Source organism: Rattus rattus, chromosome 16, assembly GCF_011064425.1.
Source record: "Rattus rattus isolate New Zealand chromosome 16, Rrattus_CSIRO_v1, whole genome shotgun sequence".
Lineage (NCBI taxonomy): Eukaryota > Metazoa > Chordata > Mammalia > Rodentia > Muridae > Rattus > Rattus rattus.
The window spans coordinates 38,721,861-38,736,622 of record NC_046169.1 but is presented as its reverse complement, the minus strand read 5'-3'; the positions used below and the strand labels follow the sequence as shown (position 1 = coordinate 38,736,622).

General features: G+C 50.3%; 1 protein-coding gene across 1 annotated transcript in view; it reads left to right on the top strand.

The window, feature by feature from the left end:
- Positions 1–9,692, top strand: part of Sppl3 (signal peptide peptidase like 3) — an 82,967-nt gene extending 73,275 nt beyond the window's left edge. The window contains exons 9-11 of the mRNA XM_032887272.1: positions 6,459–6,658; positions 7,299–7,408; positions 8,129–9,692. Of these exons, the coding sequence (XP_032743163.1) occupies positions 6,459–6,658; positions 7,299–7,408; positions 8,129–8,200 (382 nt within the window). The 3' untranslated portion in view covers positions 8,201–9,692. The remainder of the gene's footprint in view (positions 1–6,458; positions 6,659–7,298; positions 7,409–8,128) is intronic.
- The last annotated feature ends 5,070 nt before the right edge of the window (positions 9,693–14,762 follow it).

The window sequence follows — 14,762 nt, the reverse complement described above, 5'->3', positions numbered from 1 at the left end:
CAGGAGAACTTAACGTTAGCGTGTAGTGTTGTGAGTCTGTCATGGTGTCCTCACGCGTGCATGTCGTGGGTTTGCCTTTACCTTCCCCTTCTACTGCCACACCATGTTTTTTCCACGTTACTCTAGGTTCCGTTTTCCCACAAATGACACTTTGTTCTTGATGGTTGTGTGAGTGTGCGTGTGTTTGTGTGTGCGCAGCCTCACTTCCCCGTGTACTGGTGAGTAAGTGGCGTGACTCCATGTCTTCACTGTTGTGACTGGCGCCGCAGTAAACATCGCGCGCTCACACGCTGTATGTGCATGTACCGGGCTCAGGCCAGCTGGGTCATTGCTGCTTCTACCTGTATAGTTCTGAGGGGCTTCTCTGCTGATTTCCATGGCGGCTGAATTAACTTACATTCCCGCCAGCAGTGTGCTTTCTTAGAGTCTCACGGTATTAACTGTCCTTAGCCAGAACACGGGGATCTGGCACCTGAGTGCTGAGAATTAAGATGTCCACCGCACCTCGCCTGTTTTCTCCAGAGTGACTACTCTGACTGCGGTGACAGAATCGCACTGTGCTTTGAGAACATTTCCTAAAGACGGTGACTTTCTTGCAGTGTTTATTAGTCACTTATACCTCTGAGGCCTCTGTGCAGTTCAATTCCTATTGGTCACTGTTTTAAGTTTTGAGTTCTTTATGTAGTGTATATTAATCCTGGGCAACATAAATGCAAGCTGTGTCTCCTCACTTTGGTTGGAGCCCTGATGCAGCCCTGTTTGTCAACTCTCTCATTACCTGGGCTGTTGAAACCATTATGGAAATTTTTGCCTGTCTATAACTGGAAATGAATTCATTCCCCTTTCTAGTTTAAAGTCTCCACTCTTAGGGTTTTGTTTTGTTTTTTAAATACATTTTAATTTGTGTGAGCATTTGGCCTGCATGCATCTCTGCGTACCACATGTTTGCATGTTGCCCATGGAGCCAGAAAAAGGCATCAGATCCCCTAGAACTAGACAGATGGTTGTGAGCTGGCGTGTGGGTCCTGGCTGTGTGAACCTGGGTCCTCTGGAAGAGCAGCCAGTGCTTGCTTTTTTTTTTTTTTTTAAACTTTATTTCTATGAGTACACTGTCACTGTCTTCAGACACACCAGAAGAGGGCATCGGATCCCATGACAGATGGTTGTGAGCCACCATGTGGGTGCTGGGAATTGAACTCAGAACCTCTGGAAGAACAGCCAATGTTCTTAATCCCTGAGCCATCTGACCCTTTAATCCATTTTAGCTGATTTTGTGACAGATAAGAGATTGGATTGTCTCAGTTATTTTATTGCTGTGGAGAGACCGTGACCACACCAGGGCTGGCTTACAGTTCAGAGGCTCATGACTGCCGTCCGTCTTGGCAGGAAGCATGGCGGCACGTGGGTAGACTCAGAGCTGAAGAGGTAGCTCTACACTGGATCAGAGGCAGCAGGAGAGATGATTAGAATAGGCCTGGCTTGAACATTTAAGATCCCAGAGCCTGCCCCCGACCACTTCCTCCAGGAGGCCACACCTCCTAACAGTGCCACTCTATGAGCAAGCATTAGCCTTGGGAGCCATTCCTACTCACCCCCTGGGGATCTACTTTCATTGTAATATACATGAGCATCCAGCTTGCCAGATATTTTGTAGAAAAAGCTGTCTTGAGTGTACATGTTGGTATCTTTGTCAAAAATCAGGTATGTATTGGGGGTTGGGGGATATAACGCAACAGCACAGCTCTCGCTTAGCCTGATTCCACCTCCAGTACCATAAAACCAAAAGAATCTGATATGGGACTTCATGTGCAGAGTCTGTTCATTGGCTTGTGCACTGTGCCTCTAACATAGTTTGAAATTGAGTAATGTCTAGCCTCACTGGTGGCACTAGAATCGCTTTGGCTATTGAGGGCCTTTTGTGCTTCCATGTGTATTCTACTTAGTACTTTTCTGTTTCTACTAAGAATGAAACCAGAATTTTGATGTTGATTGTGGGCTCTGTGGGTCATTTTTTGCAGCACAGCCATCTTCAGAGTGTTGCTCTTTAATTTCCTAGTGAATTCATCCTAGAGGTCTCCTCAGATTCATGCTTGAGTTCATTTCTAGACTTAAACCTTGCTTTTGTTTGTAGTTCCCAGGGCTCTATTAGGCCAGCACTTTCTGGGGTGGGAGAAGAGTAGTGCGACTAGGATGTTTGTCTCATGTGATCACTGTTGGTAGAACGAGGACTGCTGGCCAGGCCGGCCCGGCCACACAGTGAGATGGGGGTTTGTTTTGTTCTTTCTTTTGTTTTTTTTTTTGTTTGTTTGTTTGTTTTTTTGTTTTTTGTTTTTCCGTTGCTTTGTGGCTTTAAGCACCATATCAAATAAAGGGAGGGAGGGAGGGAGGGAGATAGATAGATGATAAGAGACAAGGTGGGGGGAGAGAGAAATACATACCGTGAGTTGATGGGAATGAACCAGCCTGGCTGTGGAGCAGGTCTGTAGTGTGCTGTTGAGTTCAGTTGAGTAATGGTCATTGGCAAGCAAGTCCTCTGCCGGCGGCACAGGGAGGATGGTCTGCAGCTTTGTGGTTGGGAAGTTCTTGCCTGGTTTAGCACTGGGGCGGTAATGCTGGTTTGGCGTGGTGAGCTTGGCAGTGTCCTTTCTGTCTGTGGAGTAGTGTACTGTGGGGATGGTCTCAGGAGTCCGCAGGCGTGCGAGCGTGCCTGCCTGCATGAGTGTGTGCAGTCCTGCACTCCCTCGCTCCAGCCTTATCTTGATGATACTGTAGATCTGCTGAGTGGCTCAGCCTCAGTTTAAGTTTGGCTGATGGTGTATATATCAGGATTTATCCACACCACCTTCACTTTCCAGTGTGCGGAACAGGAGGTTCCAAAGGATCCACTGATTGTGAGCTCCCCTCTTACTTCTCTCCACTTTGATTAATTTGGTCTGCTACTTCAGTCAGTCAGTCTCTCTCTCTCTCTCTCTCTCTCTCTCTCTCTCTCTCTCATCTGCTGGTTTACTTATGACTTTGATGTCTAAAAGTTTTGTGAGAGTTTAAATGGAAGCACTAATGGCTGTAAGTGACATTAGATCTGTGCTTGCTGTGTCCAGAGAGCTCTGAAATGTTGTATTCTCCATTGACCACGGATACCCCAGACTCTGTGTGTTTGAACAGTGCATTAGTTATCTTCCTGTCCCAGGAACAGAATCCCCACAGAAGCACTAGAAGACGACGGGCTTATCCTGCTCATGACTTAAGGGACTGTGGTCCACCCTTGCAAGGTAGCTGTGTGTGGTGATGGCTGGGCCTTCATCTCTAGTGGTGGAAACGGGGCATGGCTGGATCTCAGGAGTCAGGAGTCCCTCAGTACCCCACCACCATCGCCCCAGAGGGACTCCTCCCTGTAGCCTCACCTCCTAATGGCTTTACAGTTTTGGAAAACAGCCACCAGTTGGGGGCTAGAAATTCAAGCACACCAGCCTGTGGGGCATTTCTTACCAAAACCAGGACACAGACTGAGTCTACAGACTCCTGCTGCTCACCTCTGGTTCTGTCCCCACATAACCTGGTAAAGGAATTATTCCAGGGGTCTCTAAGACTTGCTTTTGCTTTCTCACCTGAAATGTGACACAGTTGTCTTTTCCTAAACTGTCACAGACTCCCGAGAATGTGTGTTCTAGAGCTGTTGGAGTTATCTCAGTACTGGGCAGGCAGAGACAGGCAGATCTCTTGAGTTTGAGGCCAGCCAGGGCTACACAGAGAAACCCTGTCTCCAGAAATATCATCTACGTTTAGGTCAGTGGTTTTCAACCCCTTGTGGGCATCGAATAACCATTTCACAGGGGTCACCTAAGACCATCAGAAAACAGATTTACATTATGATTCATAACAGTAGCAAAGTTACTGTTGTGAAGTAGCAATGAAGATAATCTTATGGTTGGGGGTCACCAAAACATGAGCTGTACTAAAGGGTCACAGATTAGTCTGGTTGAGAAGCCCAACCTTAGGGTCTCCCCAGTCTGTTCCAGTAGAGAGAACTGTCTGGTGTGTGGTGAGGACCAAGCTCAGCATTTTCATGTCCCACCAGCACTGGGAGGGGGCTGCGGAAATGCAGTGCTCTACTGGGATTTGGGTTATCCTCACAGTGGCGTCAGGACTGTGGGCCACCGTGTCCTTATCGTCTCAGCCACCTAAGCTGAGTGCGTCTAAAGCCAGACTCCAGACCTACAGCACACAGCAGGCCCCAGCCTCAGTAGCTCCTTCTCGACTAGGAGCCCTCAGGGGTAGAAGGGTGGCAGTGACGTAGGCCCCTGCTGCTAGTGCTGCTGCTGCCCTATCACACGTGAACAAGCACTGGGAGGCCAGGCCCAGCACCTAAGGCTTGAGAGCACCTCGTTCCCTCTGTGCCACTTGGTGACCTCATAGGTCAGACGCTGGTCCCCCTCCCTGCCCGCCTGAGCGGTGGGACAAGGTTCCCCTGTCACGGCTGTAGACTTGGTGCTACTCTGTGCTTTTCCGTGTGTGGTGTCACATGTGAGTTGTGATGCTGCTCCTCTCACCCTGGCCTTGCCGGTGAGCATCCGAGACATTGTGTCAGCTGCTGTCCTCCTCACCGTCTGCAGGTGTGCTTAATGTTATCACACGGCAGCCGTGTGCCAACAGTTTCTGCTTTTTGCAGTTGGCTGAAATGAACAGAATCTGGATTTTTTTTTTTCCTGAGACATTTGTAAAAAACGTTTTCATGGTAGCAATCTCAGTGAAGTAATCTTGGCAAAGCCAGTGTGCACTTCAGTCTGATGTAGAAGAAACACAGAGTGACAGAGTTGACACTTTAAAGGATTTCCTAGAAGAGTTGCTTAGGAGACATTAAGTCACAAGTGGGGCTTAGCCAAAAGAATGTTTACCAGAGGGTAAGCAGTGCAAAATGAGGCCTGCTAGAGAGAGTTTAGACTGCTGGGGTGTAAGTGTCTGACTCCGTTCTCATAACCAAAGAGACATCCTGACTTAGAACCAACAGTTAGCCCCAGTCCTAGAACACAAGACACCAGAGCAAAACCAGATGGGTGCAGGAGCACAACTGTCAAGGCCCTGTGCGCAGGGCGACGGGGAAGCAGCTATGGAGAGGACACTTGTATACTTAAGTGACAGCATGGGGTACCTTTCTGTGTAATCCCCCGGTTGCCTAAGTAGCCAGACTGGCAGTCTCCTGTCTGTATAAAGTGTTCAGAGTGTACCTTAGGCCCAGGAGCCAAGAGAGACTGCAGGGTGACAGTGTATGTGGACGGAACAAGTCTTCCATGTATATAGCTAGTGACGTCCTCTCTCATGGCCAACGCTTGGCATGGACGTTAGCCAGGGTCCGCCTCATGCTGTTTATTCTTCCCTCTTTAATCTCCCCAAGTGTGGGGAGCGATTGGCACTGGGGGAGCATCCTTCTGCAACATGGTGATAGGTCTTATTTGTACTTTCAGGGGTGAAGGTGTCACAGGTGGTGACACTACCGTAAGAGGGGCCTATGTGTGGATCACCCAGCAAACACTGAGCACTCCCCAGAAGCAGCAGCCACCTTGGAGATTCCTGAGGCCAGTGCTCTGAGATCTTTGCACCTTCAAAAGCTAGTGTGGAGCCTGCCTGCTGTAGAGGCACGCAGCACTCAGGAGGCTAAGGAGGATCTGACTTTGTGAGCAGCCTTGGCCCCATAGCAAGACCCTATCTCAGAAAAACAAACAAAAAGCAAAGAGCAGGGGCAGCGTGGTGGCACGCACCTTCATCCTAGGACTTGAGAGAGAAGCAGAAGCAAGTAGGTCTTTATAAGTTCAAGTGGCCTGGTGGGTATAGTTAGTTCCAGGTTAGCCAGGGCTACAGTGAGACCCTGTGTCAAACCAAAAGAAACAAACAACTAGAGTCCTTTTATTGTAAAACGAATTATTTCGATATAAGTGGAACCAGTGAATTAATCTGGAAGCTGTATTCCTTTACCTTTGCTAGTCCCTAGTAATCAACCACACAGAGAATCCGATTCATTTTAAGCTGCACCTGAATACAAGGCAGATAAATGACTTACATTGTCCCCTGTGGTAATCTGACCTCCTGGCCCCATCCCATGATACTTGCATAGTGTTACTGACCTGGCTCCTAGGGCTTCGGATGTTTTTTCCCTCGTGGTATCTTCTCGGACCCTCTCCTCTCCATGGCTGGCAGAAGGTTTCACCCTGTTCTGTCTTCTGCCCAGCCATTGGTTGATCGGCATTTATTGACAAGGCAGAAAATAAATGGTAAGAATTGTTTACACAAACTTTCGACAGGAGATCCTTGACCTAAGCATTACAGTTCTATGTCCAGATTGAAATAAGATACAAGGGCAGAGAAGCCAGCATTTGAGTATCACAAGGATAGCCTTTACCCAGTGCACAGAACACACCTCAGAGATTGTAGGCTGCAGTGTCCTAACATGTGGCATTGTGTTCCAGCTCCACGGGCAGTCACTTCTCTATGTTGGGCATCGGGGACATTGTGATGCCCGGCCTCCTGTTATGCTTTGTTCTTCGCTACGACAACTACAAGAAACAAGCCAGTGGCGACTCCTGTGGGGCCCCTGGCCCGGCAAACATCTCTGGGCGCATGCAGAGGGTCTCCTACTTCCACTGTACCCTCATCGGGTACTTTGTAGGTAAGGAGGACCAGCAGGAGGGTGGCCAGCCTCACTCTCCCCTCCAGGGCTTGTCACCAGAACCTGACTGTCTGCCGTCCAGATAACCAGAAGGAGCCTTGCAGTGCTGTGTGCTCCATGTGTCGAACGCCCATCTCTGAGGAATAATGTACAGCATGGCTAGTTCTCAGGCCTGCACACACTGGAGGCCAAGGCTGTAGCCACCGGATAAACCATCCTCTGCATTTTGCTTCCGATGCATACGTCACCTGTGACTTCAGAGCCAGCTCACAAACCGCAAACAGGGAGACACAGTTGGACTAGGGCAGAAACACAGCGTGCACACAGCACCCCTCTCTCTCTGTCCTGCACACTGCTCTCCTCCTCTCCTGCTGCTCAGAGTAGGTTTGGAAAACAGCCTGCCCTCACTAACCTGCACGCACGGGAGGGAGATCCTGTCAGTCTGTAAACCCTGTGAGGGGCCAGAAAGTGCTGTCACCCATAGGCAGGCAAAGAGGCTGAGAGGCAGGACGCTCGGCAAGGCTGTTACCACCTCAGGAGCCAGGCTCGAGCCCAGGGCCTTTACAGGAGTGAGGTGGCTTTCCGAGTTGATAGTTCTACCCCTGAGCTGTGTCCATGCTCATCAGTGTCTCTCTCCTAGGTCTGCTCACCGCAACTGTGGCGTCTCGCATCCACCGGGCCGCCCAGCCAGCCCTCCTCTACTTGGTGCCATTCACCTTATTGCCGCTCCTCACCATGGCCTACTTAAAGGTGAGAGCTGGGCAAGCAGTGGACTTTGAGTAGAGCCATTGACAGGAAGGGCTAACAGTTCCGCCATTCCATCCTCACAGACCAAGAGTGGGTGTGTGCTGCCCACAGTTCTTGCTTTGATCACAGCAGTGCCCTACAGCCAAAGCCCACTCAGAACTGAGTCAGGAGAATTTTGAGTTCAGGCCGGCATGGGCAACTTAGCAAGCCCCTGTATAGAAGCAAAAGCCTAAAGGGCTGAAGCTGAAGTTTGTGGGGCCCTGGATTTGGTCTCTAGCTCCCAAATGCCACACAGAAGACAGCAGGCCCTGTTGCTGCCTTTGTTGTGACATTTTTGGGATGAATTAAGTGTTTAACGTTGGTGCTGGAAATGCGGCTCAGTGGTTCAGCTGTTCTTGGTTCACAGTACCAGTGTGGCAGTCACAACCATGTGTATGAAACTCCAGTTCCAGGGACCCAACGCCACCTTCAGAACTCCATGGGCACCAGGCACACACGTGCTATACATACATACATACATACATACATACATACATACATACATACATACATACAAGCAAAATACTCATATACTTAAAAATAAACCTGAGTAAGTATGTACTATTGAGGCAGTATGTGACTGCTGTCCCTCAACTCCTTGAGGCCCCAGAGACGAGAGCCTGGGCATCCGTGGTGAACAAGGTTGGTGAACCTGGGCCTCAGCGCTGTCCTTTCTGTCCGCAGGGTGACTTACGAAGGATGTGGTCTGAGCCATTCCACTCCAAGTCCAGCAGCTCCCGCTTCCTGGAAGTATGATGGGCGGTGTAAGAAGGGACCCGAGCGCCGGCTCCGCCCTGTTCTCTCACCGCGTGGTTTTGTTCTCTCTACAAGCTGGCCTGGACTCAAGAGGCACGCCTGCTCACAGAACTGCGGTGTGGCTGCAGTCTGCGTCTGAGGGGAGCATTCCCAGAGGGTGCTGGAGCCCTGCCGAGGGAGCCTTCTCTTCTGTGCTCTGGGAGAGTGGACCCTTGAGAAGGGGCAGGCCCTCCGGTGCTCCTTCTCCTGTCTTCATGGATCTGCACCAGACTGTTAACTTGTGGGGAGAAGTTGACTTATTTAAAAACTACAAAAAGCAAGGAGTTGTTCTAGAACTTTGAACACTAAACGGTCGAAAAATCAGTGAACCCCAAAACTTTGGGGCCAGTTTCCTCGGGGGCTCCACTTCAGAGACCTAGGGCCGAACGTCTCGTCTGCCCTATTCTTTTCTTTTTCTTTTTTTCTTTTGGATTTATTAAATATTTTCTGTGGTGTGAAGTGACTTATTAAATCCACAGACATTGAATGACTTCTTACAACGTACACATAAGAATTTGTTGTAATGACTGTGTCCAACCGTGTTGGCAGTGAGCAGGACACGGTTTTATACATACGTACATATATATATATACGTGCACATAGATACCTATGAGTAAACAGCCACTAAACCTGCTAAGATCATGCCGTGTAGCAGACGGGCTTGCTGTCATTTGAGCATGTAGAACAGTTTACCGTGGCTTCCTCGCATAAGCTGCCGTCTCCTGTGTGAGTCACGTGCAGTTGTAAGCTGTGGGCGCGTTGAACTGATACTCGTGGGCTGTGGGGGCTCCTTCTTTTGATCAGTGTAGCAAAATTAGGGATGAAAAGTTTGAACTTTTTGACCCTTTTCTTTTTACAGGCTTCTTCCTCGCAGTTTTTAGTAACCGCCTCTTGAACCAGTGCATGTATTATAGCAGTCTTTGTGCTTTCTGATCATAGTAACAGACTACCTGTAAATACATTTTTCTATTTTATATTTTTTTGTATTTTTTTTGACATTTTGTTTCATTGGTGCGCTGTATTTTCCATGCCCTCAGACCCTTAGGAAAAAAAAAAAAAAAAAAAAACAGAAAAGCAGCGCAATGCTGTCCTTGCTGTTGTGATTACAGTCTCAGCTTACCTGTGGTGACAGCTGGGCTTTGGGGACAGATGTCAGTTGCCTCTGCAAATGGAGCTGAAGTCCAGGAGCTGGAGACAGAGCAGGCTGCTACTGTGGCTTCAGAACCTGGCCCCGCGCTGTCCGTGGGCCGTGCAGAGTCTGGTGTGACCTCATCTTCCTCTCAGACTGGTAAGCTGCTGCTGCCTGTGCGGTGAGACGGCAGAGTGCACAGCCTGAGCCCAGCGTGTCAACGGAGCAGCGTGCCGCCATGCTGTTGGTTCCTCTGTCCTCCTCAAACTCTGCCGAAGGGTTTGAAGGGTTGGTTTTGTCTCTAATAAATGATTCCTTTTTCTAGCTTTGGTCCTGACTTCACTTTTGGTGGTTGGTGCAGAGCTGAGCTCACCACCAGGCACTGTTGGGCTCCTCTGTCCCCAGGGTTGTCATCTGCAGAGCTCTGGCCACATGTGACAGAAACCGGATATGGAATCCCGTGCTCAGTGCTGAGGGGAGCCTCTTCCTCAGCCCCAGGGGCAATAGGAGACAGGTGGGGGGAGAACCACACTCAGCCTCAGGGATGCTGGAGAGACATGGGTGTCTCCACGGTAAGTGACTTTAAGGGCCAGGAGTGCTTGGAAGTGGTCATTTCAGTTCTGGGCAGAGTTAGTCTGAGTCTGGGAGGGAAACCTTTCCAGCACCCGGAGTCCACTCAGGTCGCATGCCTGTCTGCAGTGCCCTTGGAGCATCCCCAGCAGCCTCGGCACAGGCCAAAATGTCCTCGAGTTCTGGGGGCCGTCAGGGGGTGGGGCCTGGGGAAATGCAGTCACTCAGTGGAAGGTTTCTCGGTTTTCTCAGAAGTCCGTTAGCAGAGTCTTCAAAGCTCCTGTGTGCTGCCATCTCACCTGTCATGGCCGAGCTGTAACACTTCACCCCAAGCCTGGTGTGTTCTGTTCAGACTGCCATGATGTGGCCGTCCTCTAGATAAAAATGGTCACACCTCTCTATGTGCGGGACAGCGGAGCTCTGGGGACCTGGGCAGCAGGCTGTTAGCTGAAGTTCCTCTAGAGCCGGCCAGCACAGACCTCCTTACGGTGAGTTACTGACCCATAAGGGGAAAGGGTGGTGGGGAAGGGCAGGATCGTGTTCCTAGGGCTCAGAATAGACCCCTGTGAGCCTCTGGCCCTCTGCTTACAGCTCACTAGGCCAGCCCTGTTGACAGCGCTGCCGTTTGTCAGAGCCGGGGGCTAATATGGGAGTTTCTAGTCCTTGTTTTATGTGTGGGGGTGTGCATGTCTGTCTGATGCCACACGTGCCGGAGGACCAATGTCAAACTCTCTGGAACTCTCATAGGTGGTTGTGAACTATCATGTAGGTGCCAGGAACCAGGTCTGGGTCCTCTGAAAGTGCCCCCTTTAAAAAACAGCCTTTCCCCCTCCATGTATGTATACACAATACATCTGTGTGCCCAGTGCTCTCTCCCCCAGGCCTGCAGCTCAGCACCTCACCACCGTGTCCATTTCTGACTCACTCTGGCAGTGACATCTCTTTGGGAAGGACAGCCCCTAACGTCAGGCTCGCAGCGGGAGAGGAAACCAGTCGGCTGACATCTACAGATAGAGAATAGCTACACGGCCTAGCTGCCACCAGGAGAGGCAACTCAGACCTGCCTGGGTTTGCCTTCAGTCTCCCCACCGTACCCTGAGAATCCAAGGTCCTTTCCACCTTTGCAGGACATTAATTCTGTGATACTGAAGCTGACAGACCCTGGGTGTTCCCACAAACCAAAGTGGAACTCTTGGAGTCAAGTCGGAAGTTGTCCTGAACACTGGATATGACAATCAACACTACATATGGAGGTGGCCACACAGCTCAGCAGAGGGCCCAAGGCTGGCACCTAGGCCTCTGTCCCGACGTGATGGCAAAACATCCCAAGTGCTGTGTGGCAGGCTAGACAGTGCCAGCCAAGAGGGCCGAAGAGCAGGCTGGTACAGAAGCCAGAACACCCCTGTCAGGTGTAACATTAAATGGCCACAAAGAAAAGACCACTGCAGCCTGTGATGCCTTGACCTTTAACATAGTGGGGCTCAGAAGCCTTAGGGTCATTCTCCTGCCAAGAGGGTGTGTGAGTGTGTGTGAGTCCTAGCAGTGGCAACTTAGGTAAGAATGTCACACGGTCAGGAGGGCTCTAGTGTTGACACTTGGAACACGGTGGCAGCAACTTTAGCACCGTTAGGCTGAGGCAGCTCTAACAAGGCCAGCCTGGTCTACATGGCAACTTCCAGGCCAACAAAGGCAACATAGTAAGGCCCTGTCTTAAAAGTGTGTGTGTGTGTGTGTGTGTGTGTGTGTGTGTGTGTGTGTGTGTGTGTGTGTCCGTCCGTCCGCCCATACATGTAGAAAACAGTTTGGAAGGAAATGTGACAAGCTTGGCACTCTGGACAGAGAGAGCATGATTTTTAGGCCAGCCTGAGCTACGGAACAAGACCCTGTCTCAAGAACAGTAAGATCTGGTCTGGTCTCCCCTGGTCAGCCGCTTCCCGTTTGGTAGACCATGTGACTGAAGCCTAGTGCTGGCCTCTGGCAACAGCGGCACCGAGCATTTTGATCCACGAGCCTCCTGGAGGCCACAAGACAACAGGAGGGCAGGAATGCAAGCAAAACAGGTCCGAGCAAGTGCACGGTGCACAGGGGTGCTGTGCCCGCAAGGAGTGAAGGAAGTGTCCACGGAACAGAGCGGGACGACTGCCTACCAGCACACCAGCCACGGACACCAGTTCCTCTGCCTCTGGAGCCATGCCCATGTGGGAGACACAGTGTGGCTCAGGACCACACAGCTAGAGCGTGGCCTAGGAACCAGGTCTGCTCTGAAACCTAGCACGAAGGATGGAAGGATGGAAATATAACCAAGTCTGTGTCCTCACCTTCACATGACCTGCCCATCACCAAATTATAAGTCCTCTCTCTACCCACCAAGACACAGAGACCTCTCTAAGCAGTCCCACATCGGCCCCTCACAACTACAGCTCCAGGGGGTGCCACACCCATGTCCTTGCACTCGCATGCATACATGAGTATGTGTGTGCGCACGCGCGCGCACACACACACACGCACACACGAAGCTTAATTTCTAGTGCTGGTGAGACTGCTCAGCAGCTAAAAACATTGGCCGTTCTTCCTAAGTTCATTTTCTAGCATGCAGGTGTACATACATACACTCCTGTGTTTAAAAAGTACGTATAAATGTCTAAAACTGCTATGTGGATAAACACATACTGGTTTCCCAATCATGAGAAACCAGGAGCCCTAGGACTGAGACGGCAGCACGCATGCCCCCAGCCAGCCAGGCTCCCAGCAGACCTGGCTTCAGAGTCTGGACTGCGGTTGCCAGAGAGAAGACAACTCTGCTGAGACCTGGGTGAGAGCAGACAGCCTCAGCCCTGCACACAGAAATGTGGGGCTGTCCTAAGTCTTGACATGGTCAGGGGGAGCCTGTCCTTACAACACCCCTAAAAAATGACAACTTTAAAGTCCAACCAAATAAAGCCACCCCGGAGTAACTAGTAATGGGGGGAACTTGCCATTTGTCTGAGGAAAGACCCAGTGAGCCACTGTGAGCACAGTTAAGACACATCTTGGGGAAGGGAGCTGGAGAGATGGCTCAGTGGTTAAGAGCACCCTCTGCTCTTCCGAAGGTCCTGAGTTCAACCCCCAGGACCCACATGGTGGCTCACAGGCATGTGTAATGAGATCTGGTGTCTTTTGGCCTACGGGCATACACGCAGACAAAGGTGGTTCAGGGGCTAAGAATACTTGCTGCTCTTACATAGGACCAAGTTCCCCACACCCACATGATCCCCACACCCACATGACTGCTCACAAATTCCTGTTACCTCCAAGTCCAGCGCACCCACTGCTCTCTTTTTGCTTCCACAGGCACCAGAACACTCTCACACGCAAAAACATCGAAATAAACGTAACAAATTCAGAATGTCTTTGGAACTTAAAAATTAAAAAGGGGGGGAAATCTTAGAAGAAGAGAAGGCGGGGCTGGAGAGATGGCTCAGCGGTTAAGAGCACTGACTGCTCTTCCAGAGGTCCTGAGTTCAATTCCCAGCAACCACATGGTGGCTCACAACCATCTGTAGTGGGATCTGGTGCCCTCTTCTGGTGTGTCTGAAGACAGCTACAGTGTACTCATCTAAAATAAATAAATAAAAAAAGAGGGGGGGGTTGGGGATTTAGCTCAGTGGTAGAGCGCTTGCCTAGCAAACGCAAGGCCCTGGGTTTGGTCCCCAGCTCTGAAAAAAAGAAAAAAAAGAAGGCAAACCATAGTGGTCCACACCTTTAATCCCAGCACTCAGCAGGCAGAGGCAGGTGGATCTCTGTGAGTTCAAGGCCTGCCTGGTCTACACAGTGGGTTCCAGGACAGCCAGGGCTACACAGAGAAACCCTGTCTCAAAAAAGAAAAGAAAAAGGATTCAATCAGCCTAGAAACTTGAGTGTTAGCTGTCAGCCATCACAGAGGATTGATTTTTAAGTCGACTTAAACGAAATTAAAGGTGTGTGTGCATGTGTATGTATATGTACATGTGAGTACATGTGTGTATGCACATCTGTATGGGGGGGGTGCCTGCATGTCCCACAGCACACATGGAGGTTAGGAGTTAACATCCTGAGTCTGTTTCTATCTTCCCCTTGCTGGGGCACAGTCTGGCTTCTCCTGACCCATGAGCTTCAGGCAGCTCTGCCCTCCCCTCAGCAGTACTCGGGTACGTAAAGGGGCGCATGGTCATATCTGGCTGTTTTGTGGGTGCAGGAATTGAACTTGAGTCAGCAGTGTTTTCACCCACTGAGCCATCCATCACCCAGGCCTAAATGCCCACATGTAAACAAGAATCCTTGGCAGAATTTCTGTGATGTGTTAGGATCCTTGGGATACAGTCCTCCTAGGTTATACATGTGTCTGTGTATGTACACCACCGTGAGTGGAGATCAGAAGGGGGTGCTTTTAGATACCTATGTGCTGCCCAGGCTGCCTTCCTGGACATAACTGATCTCCTGTCTCAAACCCCTGAGAAATTAGGACAGCAGGCAGAGGCCCTCACATGGTATTACTTTGCAGCCCTGACTGGACTCAAACTCTCAGAGATCCACCTGCCTTTGCCTCCTGAATGCTGGGATTAAAGGCATGCGCCACCACCCCTGGCAACATCCTAGACATCGACATCATCATTATCATCATTATTATTTAATCTTTTTTTACACTCTAGTTGCTGTTCCCCTCCCAGTCCTCCCACTGACAGTTCCTCATCCAGTCTTCCTCCTCTGACCCCAAGAGGATGTCTCAACTCCCCACTCCCTCCCTTCCCACCAAACCTCCCCTCCCCATTCTAGACTTTGAAAGCAGCTACTAGAACTACTTTGAGG